Below are 13,036 nucleotides of genomic sequence, written 5' to 3'. Positions count from 1 at the left end.
AAAATAAAAATAGACATGCAATTAATGATTTGAATCAAAACGTATTGATCAATCTTGATTTGGAATCTGAGTATTCAACGCAGAAATTTCTCTGAAACTGCTTGAGAGATTTTTGAAGGACGGTGAGGAGTTCAGGATGAAAGTACTTGTGATGGAGGGTGGACAGTGTAGGCTTATGCCTTGGTCCGGATGACGGTGAAACAGGAAGCTGCCAGATGATTCTTGTCCAGATGAAGAAACAGGAGTTTGGGATCATAACCCACGATAATCGGAGACCTTTCTCCAGAAGTCAGTAATTCAGATCAGCCAAATACTGCTGAGAGCGGAGTCAGGCATCAGCAAGAATTATCCAAAGATTCAGGTAAACAACCTGCGAAGGAGCACATAGGAAGGTTAACTTAGAGCTTAGAACAAAGCAAGGATTAGCTGTGGCTGGAGCTTGTTACCACTGAATGCAAAAACTCTGGTGACGAAGTGCTGGCAGCTTTCCGCTTAAGTACACCTCCAAGTAATCAGTAGATTAGTCACACTTGTCACCCACCGCACCTAGGAACTCCAGCACCATCTGACACCTGAACATGGATAACAAAAGATAACACACACACACAAAACTCCAGACCCTGACAATTTATTTTTCATTTTTGACAGTACTACTACTACAGGAAAGAGGGCAAAGAGAGGTGGAGCAAAGGTCGCTGGATCTGGGATTCCCGCATTGAGGACTATAGCCTCTGTACATGGTCGCTAAACCCCTACACCGCCAGCACCACAACCGTTTTGTGTTGCATATTGTTTTATGCAAAAGTATTTACCCCGTAGAACATTTTCTCACGCTGCAATGGACTGGCGACCTGTCCAGGGTGTACAGGGTGTACCCTGCCTCTCGCCCATAGACTGCTGGAGATAGGCACCAGCTCCCCTGTGACCCATTATGGAATAAGCGGTAGAAAATGACTGACTGACTGACATTTTCTCACGTTACAACCACAAACCTCAGGGTATTGTCTTGGGATTTTACGTGGTAGACCATGTTTAACTCAACTCCTCAATCTCATTCTTCCTCTGTTTTAACTCTGAGTTGTAGAAGCACCTTTGGAAAGCAGCCACCACGATGTCCACCAGTTATGGGCAAACCTTCATATAGTTTGCCCATAACTGCTTTTTTCAAATGCTACACTCAACAACATGGAAACTGAACACAAAAAACAGCAGGACGTTTATTCAACTGTTTATAATGACAATGTAACTGGAATTGTATACCCTGACAGGATGTCATCCATTGTTTACTTTCCAAAAATCATTCAGGAACACACTTATTTTTTACTATATATTTAAAATCTTGCTTCAGTTATGAGTATTTATGGTTCTTCCACCTGATGATCAGTCACTGTATAATGAATACAGGATTTTGCAAGTTCAAGTCCTCCTTAAATTGGGCCAAACCGAAACTATTGAAAAAATACGTTGGAGCATTCCTTAACAATTTGATGAACCACTGAATCAGTCTAGCATTTCTGCCCAAATGGGGAGTTAGATTGATCACAGACCACAAATCATTGACTGATTCAGGTCAACTGCCAATATAGTTTAGAGTGACTGTGGCTCTGTGGGAAGTGAAACATTGAACATGCATGAAGAGCCTTTTCCTTATATATATATATATATATATATATATATATATATATATATATATATATATATATATATATATATATAAATATATATATATATATATATATATATATATATATATAGAAATAGCATTTATTGGGGAAAAAACTATAAATAACAGATGATGTGCAATGAATACAAAGCAAAGAGACACAAAAATGAAGTAAATTGAACTGAAAAGAAAGTTATTCACACATTTTATACAAATATTAAAACTTTCTAAAACATTTTCTAAAATCATACTGATGCTGTGCCTACGTGCTTTTATGACAAAAGTTTCAAGGCAATTTTGAAGTCTGTAAGCCAGATATCTACTTTAATAAATACAGTACTATCCCACATACATGAGTGAACATGTTAGTGTTTTAAAAACATAAAATGCATAAAATACATTATCACTGACTTTTGATTTACCAGAAGAAGGATCTCAGAGAAGAGTTACTGTAATAGAATACCACTTTAGATTTGAAGGTTTGGCTATGAGCTTTCAGTCGATATTTGTACATATACAGGTCCTTCTAAAAAAATTAGCATATTGTGATAAAGTTCATTATTTTCCATAATGTCATGATGAAAATTTAACATTCATATATTTTAGATTCATTGCACACTAACTGAAATATTTCAGGTATTTTATTGTCTTAATACGGATGATTTTGGCATACAGCTCATGAAAACCCAAAATTCCTATCTCACAAAATTAGCATATTTAATCCGACCAATAAAAGAAAAGTGATTTTAATACAAAAAACGTCAACCTTCAAATAATCATGTACAGTTATGCACTCAATACTTGGTCGGGAATCCTTTTGCAGAAATGACTGCTTCAATGCGGCGTGGCATGGAGGCAATCAGCCTGTGGCACTGCTGAGGTCTCATGGAGGCCCAGGATGCTTCGATAGCGGCCTTTGTCTCATCCAGAGTGTTGGGTCTTGAGTCTCTCAACGTTCTCTTCACAATATCCCACAGATTCTCTATGGGGTTCAGGTCAGGAGAGTTGGCAGGCCAATTGAGCACAGTGATACCATGGTCAGTAAACCATTTACCAGTGGTTTTGTCACTGTGAGCAGGTGCCAGGTTGTGCTGAAAAATGAAATCTTCATGTCCATAAAGCTTTTCAGCAGATGGAAGCATGAAGTGCTCCAAAATCTCCTGATAGCTAGCTGCATTGACCCTGCCCTTGATAAAACACAGTGGACCAACACCAGCAGCTGACACAGCACCCAGACCATCACTGACTGTGGGTACTTGACACTGGACTTCTGGCATTTCCTTCTCCCCAGTCTTCCTCCAGACTCTGGCACCTTGATTTCCGAATGACATGCAGAATTTGCTTTCATCCGAAAAAAGTACTTTGGACCACTGAGCAACAGTCCAGTGCTGCTTCTCTGTAGCCCAGGTCAGGCTCTTCTGCCGCTGTTTCTGGTTCAAAAGTGGCTTGACCTGGGGAATGCGGCACCTGTAGCCCATTTCCTGCACACGCCTGTGCACGGTGGCTCTGAATGTTTCTACTCCAGACTCAGTCCACTGCTTCCGCAGGTCCCCCAAGGTCTGGAATCGGCCCTTCTCCACAATCTTCCTCAGGGTCCGGTCACCTCTTCTCGTTGTGCAGCGTTTTCTGCCACACTTTTTCCTTCCCACAGACTTCCCACTGAGGTGCCTTGATACAGCACTCTGGGAACAGCCTATTCGTTCAGAAATTTCTTTCTGTGTCTTACCCTCTTGCTTGAGGGTGTCAATAGTGGCCTTCTGGACAGCAGTCAGGTCGGCAGTCTTACCCATGATTGGGGTTTTGAGTAATGAACCAGGCTGGGAGTTTTAAAGGCCTCAGGAATCTTTTGCAGGTGTTTAGAGTTAACTCGTTGATTCAGATGATTAGGTTCATAGCTCGTTTAGAGACCCTTTTAATGATATGCTAATTTTGTGAGAAAGGAATTTTGGGTTTTCATGAGCTGGATGCCAAAATCATCCGTATTAAGACAATAAAAGACCTGAAATATTTCAGTTAGTGTGCAATGAATCTAAAATATATGAATGTTAAATTTTCATCATGACATTATGGAAAATAATGAACTTTATCACAATATGCTAATATTTTGAGAAGGACCTGTAAAGTAAAGCTGGAGGTGGAGTCTGGTGAGGGGAGAGACATGGGCCTAAATTACCTTCATCAAAGGGCTTTGCTGCCTTTATATGCGCCCACTCAGCAGTCGGATGGTGCTCACCTTTAGGGAAAATGATGCGTCTCTTTCTGCAGAAAATATCTATAGTAAATCTTATGTTCAACCCCAAATAAGTTGCTGCTCAGTGATGCAAGGATGTGCAGTGCTCACTACAAGTTTATCATGTAAAAAACAGCAACGTCCAGTTCAAAATTCTCAAAAGATTTGAGCTCCACTGAACACATATCTTTGCAAATTTGTTTTAAGTTAATTTCCATGTATAACACAATATCATATGCTCTTAATGTTTAATGAATTTTTCTGGTAACCAGGTAAGTTCCAACATATAATCTGTTACTTCGTGCTTGAGCATAACATAAAACATAGAAAAAACTGTTTAAAGAATAAAACTTTTACTAGAGATAGAAACAGATCAGAACCATTTTCTGTCTCCATTTTTGAAAACTCAGAGCTGACAGTACGGATTTTAGCCAGAGCATCTCAAATAAAAATCGTCCAATTCGGATCACCAGTCAGTTTCCCTGTGCATCTTTGAATCTCACTCTTTTTATGATTAATTGAAATTATAAGCTGAATAAAACAGCAACATATGTGACCAGCTCTAGAAATCATCTAGAAATTGTTGCTACTCTTTCTTGAACACTGTTGCAGTTAGACATCAGAATCTCTACTGAAACAAGCCACTACTCTGAACATGTTGGGGCCGATGAATCACTTATTGGATGAACTTGAAGAGTTGGACCAAGAAGAAGCCAAAGACACTGTTGGATAATATATGTTGTTGTTATGGTGATTTGTGAATGATATGCAGGCAGACGTTGGAATGCTGTCTTGCATTTGGATCATTCTTTTTGGACAGCTGGACAGGTTTTTCAGGTTCAGAAGAAGCAGGTTTTGTTTCGTCTTCTGCAAGTGAGTTTCTAGCAACAGTTTTCGGGTCCGAGGATTGACATTGGGGTCTACAGGAATCCATAGAAGATCTGGTGGAGCATTAACTGGTTCCTGGCTGGGTGTGCTGGCAAGCAGCGGGTTTCCAAGAACTGGTGTCCTGTATTTGAATAGTGGCCGGATTACGCCTCTCTTTATTTAGCTCCTCAAGGATGCAGTTTTGCATATTGTCAGTCAGACTTTGCTGGTTCAGGAGGGAATTGGTTTCACCACAGTCACTTGTCATGGTTTGGTCTAACTTGTTCTTCGGCGGTGATGGTTTTCCCCCATCTGAGTATAAACAAAAGAAAAACTGTGAGTCAGCAAAATTGCATTTCTGCCCCCAACAAAGTTGCTGATCTGTAAGGAATTAAAAAAAATATTTAAAAGACAGGTTCACCACCCTTAATCTAACAAAATGGCCACCTTTACACCTTACACTCTCCACCATCCCCTCCTGACTCAGTTTCCACTCAGAATACACAAGAAGGATATGAGCCGACTGTTCCAAACACAGAAAATAAGGAAGGAATCGGGTCCGGATGGATTTCTTGCCTCCTCCTCACTACTTGTGCTGACCAGGTAGTAAGGGCAGGGGGCATCTTTACACTTCCACTCATCCATGGGAGCCGTGTGACATTCCAGAGAAACCCTCCATCACACCCAGCCTGACTACCAGTCTGTTGTCCTGCATCTGTGTTCATGGAAAGCTTGGAATGACTGGTACTGGTCCAAATAAAGAACATTTCAGCAACTTACCTCCTGTGCAAACAGGTCAGAGGATGATAAAGTAAACATGGGACTACATTACATCACCCATGGGGGCCCTATCCTCTAAAGTCTCCAAACTCAGTGTGTCTCCTGTCATCTTTTCCCCTTTAGTGTCTGTTGTCTTTTTGATTTATACCCATACATGAAAACAAAAAGTGCAATGATAAGTTGCTAAATTGTGTCTACAACACATCTTCCAGTTTTTACTGTAAAATATTATTAAAATAATTTCTTCTAATCAAATATGTCTTTGCATAAATAATTAAAATGGAGAGACCAGCTGAGGCTTGTGTCACGTCTGCTTTTTTTCTTCTTGAAAAGGAGATTTTCTTCATACTTCCTCAGCTGGTCTCTTTCTGAATATATTCTAACAAAAATAACTCATGTTATTTTTTTACTTAATAATTGAATGTCTTAAACAAGAACATTGACTTACCAGAATTTGATGGCTTCTTTCTTAACCACAAACACAAAATGAAAATTGTGTTAAAGAAAACTGAAATTGCCAGTGTTACATAAATCCCAGTGGTTGTTATACTGGATCCCTTCCAGAGAGCTGTAATGATAAACAATAAAAACATCTGTGTGTAAGTAGGTAGTACATTTATTTTTTGGGCAGTTAAATATAAAACAGACAGCGAGTGTATTTCATCTGTCAGTCAGATGTTTGTGAGATTATTCTTGGAAAAACAGACCATGAACTGCTGTCAGTTAATGGCTTGTTAGAGGTTAGTTTAGTTTATATTACAGGGATAAGAAGCAGAAGTTAATAAAGTGCATTATTTTATTCCACATAAAAAATTTGATTGGAATGCATTTTGCTTTGTTCTTGCTTTCATAATTACTTAAGTTGATACATTATAGGGCTACACGGTGGTGCAGTTGGTAGCACTGTTGCCTTGCAGCAAGAAGGTCCTGGGTTCAATTCCTGGCCTGGGGTCTTTCTGCATGGAGTTTGCATGTTCTCCCTGTGCATGCGTGGGTTCTCACCAGGTACTCTGGCTTCCTCTCTCAGTCTAAAGACATGCCTGTTAGGTTCATTGATCTTTCTAAATTGTCCTTAGGTCTGAGTGTGTGCATGGTTGTTTGTGTGTTGCCCTGTGATGGACTGGTGACCTGTCCAGGGTGAACCCTGCCTCTCACCCATAGATTGCTGGAGATAGGAACCAGCTTCCCTGCGACCCACTATAGAATAAGCAGTAGAAAATGACTGACTGATACATTATATATTTTTTTACAATCAGAAAACCCTAAGGGGGGCATTACGAAAATTACAATTTTCAAATCATATTAAAAGATTTGATGAGCAAATACAGTGATAACACAGAGGAAATACTGTGTTAAGATATAAAACACAAGCCTTACAGTTAGACAGATGTGGAGTATTTTGTGTTTGGTTTTGTTGTTTTTTTTAAAGGAAAGGTTTGATTGATTTTGAATTGATCAATTCAATGACCTGCACTGATTTTTGTCGGTTTTAAAACTGTCTAAGTTGTTTTTGTGAAGAAATCAAGTGAGAAATTAGATCTTTATACCTGGAAGGAGGATCACTGCAGTCCTGATGTGGTTCAATTGTGGGTGTTTAACTCTGCAGACAACCCTGTGGTGAAATACATATGTTTCATTATCTGACTATATTAATGTAACAAATGCCGATATTTATTATTTAAAGATTATTTTACTGCCATTTTCTAGGTAATTAGATATGTTTTTCTAAAGTTTTTAACTAAAACCTGGGTCCTTGGTTTCAAATAGAAGACTCAACATAAGAGCCTAGAGCAGCAACAGTTTCTGTCACTGGAGATACATTTTCTTTGTTTTTTTCATTAAACTCTAGAAAAATTTCAGTCGTCCAGCCTTTTACACAGACTAAGCCAGGGTTGGTCACGTCCAGTCCTCGAGAGCTGGATGACGGATCATTTTCATTCATCCAGTTTTTAAGTTATGTGGATACAGGAAGCAGGGGCTGTGTTTTGAGTTACTCGAAAACAGGGTATACCTGGATTTGCTCTAAGAAGTAGAATCTCTGTCTGTAGACTTCTTGACCTTGCAAATAAATTGTAATGGCCGTGTTAAGAATACTTCTTTAAAGAATTACTACTTTAGAATAAGAGAAAACCCATATAATTTGAAAACGATCTTTAATCCTAAAAGTACAAACCCCTAACTGTCATTTATACTGTCATTTACCTGTCTGAATCCTAGTTAGTGAGACTGGGCAAGCTCTGCAAAATAATTATTAGTTTATAAAAATGTTTTAAGGAAACTCTTCTATTGCCTCCTTGTTGGTTCCTGGAGAGTGACACTTTGCTTTGTGTTGTAACATCTTGTTGTAACATCTTGTTCTTGTTTCGGCTCCTCATCAGTGAGTTTGTTTCCTTCATCATCCAGAATTGTCATCAGTGGTGCGGGCATCCAGCAAAGGGCCGCACACTCCAGAGTAACTCTACTGCTGTTAGCAAAAACCACTGAAAGCCTTGGATCGGACACTGCAGCTGTAGAGACCAGAATTACAGACCATCAGCATCAGCCAATGCTGTCAGAAACAGTGGGTGAATATTCAGTCAGAAAAATGGCAGAATTTTATTGAAGCATGTGGATTATCTGAAACTTGCACAGGGGACATTTAACAAAAATGTTAGTGGATGTGTGTGGATATGGGCTGGCACAGTTGGTAGCACAGTTGCCTTGCACCAAGAATGTCCTGGGTTTGAAACCTGGCCTGGGGTCCTTTTGCATGGAACTTGAATGTTCCACCCATGCATGCAAGTTTTCTCTCCAGTTACTCCAGCTTACTTCCATTGTCCAAAAACATGACGCTCTAACTTGCCCTTAGGTATAAATGTGTGCATGTCCCCACCCCACTACTTGAATATGATGTTCTTTTGTCCTCCTCATTTTGAATAGTGGCCAAGATAAATCAGCCATCATGATGCATCATATTTATACCCCAGGGAAACAGGACGTCATAGGGTTTGTTGTCAGAAGTTTATAAACGCACTGATAAACTTAAAAAAGTGAAGCATAAATAAAAATAAAAATAAACGATTCAGTAAGCTTTGTTTTATAGTAATTGTTAAAAATACATGAATGTTTTTTTTTTTTTTACAAATGTTAAGAAAATAATATAATTCTATAGTAAATCCTATGTCAATAAGTGAAAATACGGTATTTATCATATTGCTGTCATATTATATGTATTAACAAGTAACTTGGTAGGGGAAGGGAAATTCTTATGACAGTAATTCTGGGTTTGACGTAAACTGGTTAAAATACATTTTACATGAAGTCATAAATTGTGATACTGTTTTCAGATTGAGCGGTCCACTTATTTTTAATGTAACTAAAATGTAAAAAGTGGTGATACTGCTGCTTCATCTTCACTAACTTGTAGGGGAGCCCTCAGGATCCTACACTCAAACCTGTTTTCTTTTTTTTCCAAATAACATGTTCCCTTAAAGCCAAAATCCACTTGTATTTGTTTTGTAATGGACAATGGTGATTCTGTTTTTTGATTGCTTGTATTGTATGTTGTATATATTTTGTGTTAAAACCTTTGTTTCCTAGGCTTTAAAGGGATGAGCATGACTTACTTCCTCTGGCCTTGGTGGATTTAGTTGGACTAGGTTGATCTTATTATATTATAAAGCAGTTGGAACTAAGGTGGTTTGGATAAAAGCTAAAAGATCGCTTAAATCAACATACCAACAACCAGCTCCACTTTCGTTTCTTCTTTAGTACCATTCTTCTGTATTATTAAACACCGATATGTCCCATTATCGGATAGCTTCACGCCTGAGATCCTCAATGAGACATTCCCGCTTTTCACGTCTCTCATGATGAGACTTGTCCGGTACTCGAAGTCCAGGTCTTTCATCTCGAAAGTCTCGCAGCCGTCACGATACAGAAAAACAATGCTTGACTTCAGTCCTACCATCTTGGACCACTCCACTGTCGGAACATCATCGTCGGCAGGGATATTCAAGCTGCAGGGGAGGATGATATTCCCACCAGCAAAGGCTACAACCTGAGCAGGCGTACAAGAATAACCTGTAAATTAAGATACATTGAAATCCAACAACATTTGGGAGAGAGAAAAACTTTTGACTTGTGACAAGTATTTTATTTTAGTGCAAAATTTACTTGCTATCATTACAAATGAGAATGATTGTCATCTGAGCAAGATACCAGTTGTTGGGGGAGAATAACAGAGTTTCACAGGTCATTACTGTAGGAAACCATAAACATGACACTCGTAGTGAAATCAATATCTTGGATGAAAATCATTCACAAGGATATATCCATTTGCTTACTTTGAGTCTGCAGTAAAATATTGTTTGATAAGAAGACTTTTATAAACAGTAACCTCAATACATTTAAGCTAAAGAACATAATTTCCCGCTTGCATTATTTTAAAATATTTCTGCAAACATTTTTTTCACTCTCTTGACCTAGTCCTTTTCAATCTGTATTCTCAGTAACTTTAATTTGCCATAGATTGTCTAGAAAAACAATCGGTACAAGTTGGTTTCTCTTTCATCAGCTGCTGTCACACCGTTTCTTATTTTGCAATATATGTTGCAATGCCAAAAAATAAGGAGCATTTGTGAAACATCAAATGATTTATTTGATGTGTCTGTGTTGCTTTGATGAATGTCAGTTTTGTGCAGTGTGTGTGCATATAGGAATGAAGAGTGTAAAATGGTCTCAGGAATGTTAAACATTTTATTGCTACTGCCACTGCTAAACAAGGCTTGAAAATGTAACTGCAACATACATATTTGTATGATCAATTTGGACCTTCATCACAATATTTCCAACACAGCTTTATTCTATAAAATATCACCAAATGCTGATTTCACTCTGCTAGATAGCAAGCTGCTTCCAATGTGACCCATGGCATTGTTGAATATTTATCAGAAATTGTCTTGGCTGCATTTAGACTGGAAGAAGTTGGACACTATTTTATGAAAATTGTCTAAAAAGGTTAAAGATTTCCTGATGAAAGTTTAATTATACATGCTGAGCGTATGCTGTCAAGTGGTAAAATGATTTTAGCTCATTTAGAAATTAGGTCAAGCTGCCATCAGTTGGAGCTGCTCCAAATGTTTAGCATGCAGAGGTAAGTATATTCTCATCATTGCTGACAGTATATGCAGAGTTTGGCCTTAGATTAAATAACATTATATATGTTTTATCTTCTCTCATTTCTCTTAATCCTATGCATGTCTACAATCCCATAAAGCTGCTTTCCTTTTCTACAGAAAATAAATATAGAAGCATAGTCATCTTCCATGTTTCTCAGTTAGCAAGTTAGCTGAATGGACTCTGCCCATGTTGCAAAGCTGATTGACTTTATGCTAAATGCCTAAAAAGAAAGGAGTCTATTTCTGACTCACTGTATCATGTGATTTAAAATAAATGTTTGCAGTAAATTGTTCTTATTTTCAACGTGCGTGTTCTGTAATTAGCTCCGTCCATCTACAACACCAACTCTGACCGGCATTCTCATAGCATGATGCTGCCACCACCATGTTTTCCTTCAGAGATGGTGTGTTCAGGGTGATTTACAGTTTTAGTTTTCTGCCACACCAACATAGCACCTGCTACCATGTTTGCCCTGCCCCCTGCCTGGTTTGTGATACAGGTCAATTCTAAAGGTTTTCCTTTAACACTGGCTTTTCTCTTGCCAATCTTATATAAATGCCAGATTTCTGGAGCGCACAATTAATAGTTATCCTGCTGACAGGTAGTTACTCTTACTATTTTCAAATGATGAACTGAACAGAGCTCTTTCAGCTTGCCATATTTTGTTACAAACCCAACTCTGTTTCAAACTTTTCCATAACTCTGTCCCTGATCCTGTCTGCTGAGTCCCAGTGTTTACTAAGGGAGATTGGCGTAAAGGGGACTGAACACAAATTAAAGATACATGTATCTGTTTTTTTCCACTTCACCACTAATCTCTAGTCTATCAAAAAAAAAAAAAAAAAAAACTCAATATTGAAGTTTTTTGACAAGTTTTGAGGGATATGTGTAGTTGTGGGGCTCTGCAGCAGCAAAGTTATGCCTTTCCTTCTCATTCTACATAAAACTCTATAATCAGGTGATCATCTCTTGTCAAATCTGTACAGAAAACCATCTGAAATGGAAGCACATGGGACCGAGAAGAGCTGAGGAATCTTCTTTTTGGTTTGTATTCACACTAGTAACAGTTTCACTTCAACAGCTCATCTTACCCCAATAGAAATCTACAAAACTTTACTTCTAATCTAATCTAAAACATTCTTTCATCCCAAAAAGCTACTACTTGTATTTAGCTTTTCATAGCCCATTGTGACACCTATTATTAGCAAACAGATTTTCCTTGTCTAAGGATTACACAATCAGTTCATGGATTTGTAAGATATTATAAGTCCTGTAAACTACAAAGTAAGTAGGCAACATTTTCAGATTTCTTTCTTACCTTTGATCGGGAGCGCTCCAAATACAAAGCAAAGAAGGTAATACATAGTAAGGTGGTAAAAAACTGAATTTCTATTACCATCAGTACGCAAAACTAAAATTAAGATTAAGAAACAATCTGTTTCTCTTGCTTATTTCAAGACGTGAAGTCAACAAGTACCTTCAGAATAGAGCAGGAAGGAAGCCAACCTAAAATCTGGTTATTGATTAATCCAGATTATTGTAGAGAGCTGATTTTTGGAATAAGTGTTTCTAGTGAAACAGCCTGCTCTTACAGTAAATGCTGTAGAAGAATACACATAACATATTGTAAATGCAGCTAAATAAAGCAGCATATTAATTATTTCTGACATCCAGCAGGTAAAGACTTGAGAAAAGATCATTGTCTAAATAAAATGTTTCACTAAAAGTGTTTCAGCTTCTCAAATTTCAATTTAAAACAATCTAAATTTATTTCAGACACCAAAATAAAAGACAACTGCTGAAAATTGTCAAATTTAGGGGACCAAGCCATAGCTTTCCAGTCATGTTTTTCCATTTGTTTTAATAAACTCAGAATCCAGTTTTCATGCATGTGAATGTATGCTGAATTAGTGTTAATCATAGTCATGATAAACAGGAGCTTGACCCTCAGTCAGTTCTAGTGTTTTAACGTAAAAATGACCTGAACTCCAAGAGGTTTCTACAAAACCACACTTCACCAAATTTTGCACTGGCATTATTTATTGAACAATAGAAATAATGCTCCAGATAAAGATTAAAGATCAAAGCTTGCTTTAATGGGGTAACATAAAATCACACTAGAAAATGTACAAAAATGTAACGTTTACCCTACATTTATCATACAATTACAGATGGAAAATTCAGATGTGAAGCTGGAGAGAGAGATTAGTGAACAAAATAAAACAGAAAGTAAAAAGAAAAACAAAGGCACATACTGTACATTGGTGGAAAACATCAGAGCTGGACATGACAACCACTGTGTTTTAAGAACCTTCTTTTAGAAGAACCTTTGAATT

At 37.9% G+C, this 13,036-nt stretch overlaps 2 protein-coding genes across 4 annotated transcripts in view; one reads left to right on the top strand and one right to left on the bottom strand.

Annotated features, from left to right (window-relative positions):
- LOC124880824 (gastrula zinc finger protein XlCGF57.1-like) overlaps positions 1-13,036 on the top strand; it is a 219,484-nt gene that overhangs the window by 77,195 nt on the left and 129,253 nt on the right. The window lies entirely within an intron of this gene.
- Positions 4,230-12,165, bottom strand: LOC124880825 (putative selection and upkeep of intraepithelial T-cells protein 1 homolog). 3 transcript variants are annotated; one of them, XM_047386184.1, is made up of 6 exons: positions 12,019-12,165; positions 9,258-9,602; positions 7,831-8,047; positions 7,088-7,152; positions 5,989-6,108; positions 4,230-5,072 (listed from the first exon to the last, which is right to left on the bottom strand). In XM_047386184.1, the coding sequence occupies exons 1-6, from the start codon at positions 12,062-12,064 to the stop codon at positions 4,846-4,848; spliced, it is 1,020 nt and encodes a 339-aa protein (XP_047242140.1). In that variant the 5' UTR covers positions 12,065-12,165; the 3' UTR covers positions 4,230-4,845. The 3 variants fall into 3 exon arrangements, 2 of the variants coding, with proteins under 2 accessions (XP_047242140.1, XP_047242139.1); XM_047386183.1 differs by having other exon boundaries at positions 9,258-9,579; XR_007041467.1 differs by lacking the exon at positions 7,831-8,047.

The sequence above is a fragment of the Girardinichthys multiradiatus genome, chromosome 14, assembly GCF_021462225.1.
Source record: "Girardinichthys multiradiatus isolate DD_20200921_A chromosome 14, DD_fGirMul_XY1, whole genome shotgun sequence".
NCBI lineage: Eukaryota > Metazoa > Chordata > Actinopteri > Cyprinodontiformes > Goodeidae > Girardinichthys > Girardinichthys multiradiatus.
The sequence above is the reverse complement of the archived record's forward strand: the minus strand, read 5'-3'. Positions and strand labels throughout refer to the sequence as shown.

Coding starts and splice junctions, on each gene's coding strand:
- LOC124880825 (XM_047386183.1), bottom strand. CDS start 12,099: ATGGTAATAGAAATTCAGTTTTTTACCACCTTACTATGTATTACCTTC. Junction 9,580..12,018: donor TGGAGCGCTCCCGATCAAAG/GTAAGAAAGAAA, acceptor ACGCCTGCTCAG/GTTGTAGCCTTTGCTGGTGG. Junction 8,048..9,257: donor GAAAGTGGAGCTGGTTGTTG/GTATGTTGATTT, acceptor TGGTCTCTACAG/CTGCAGTGTCCGATCCAAGG.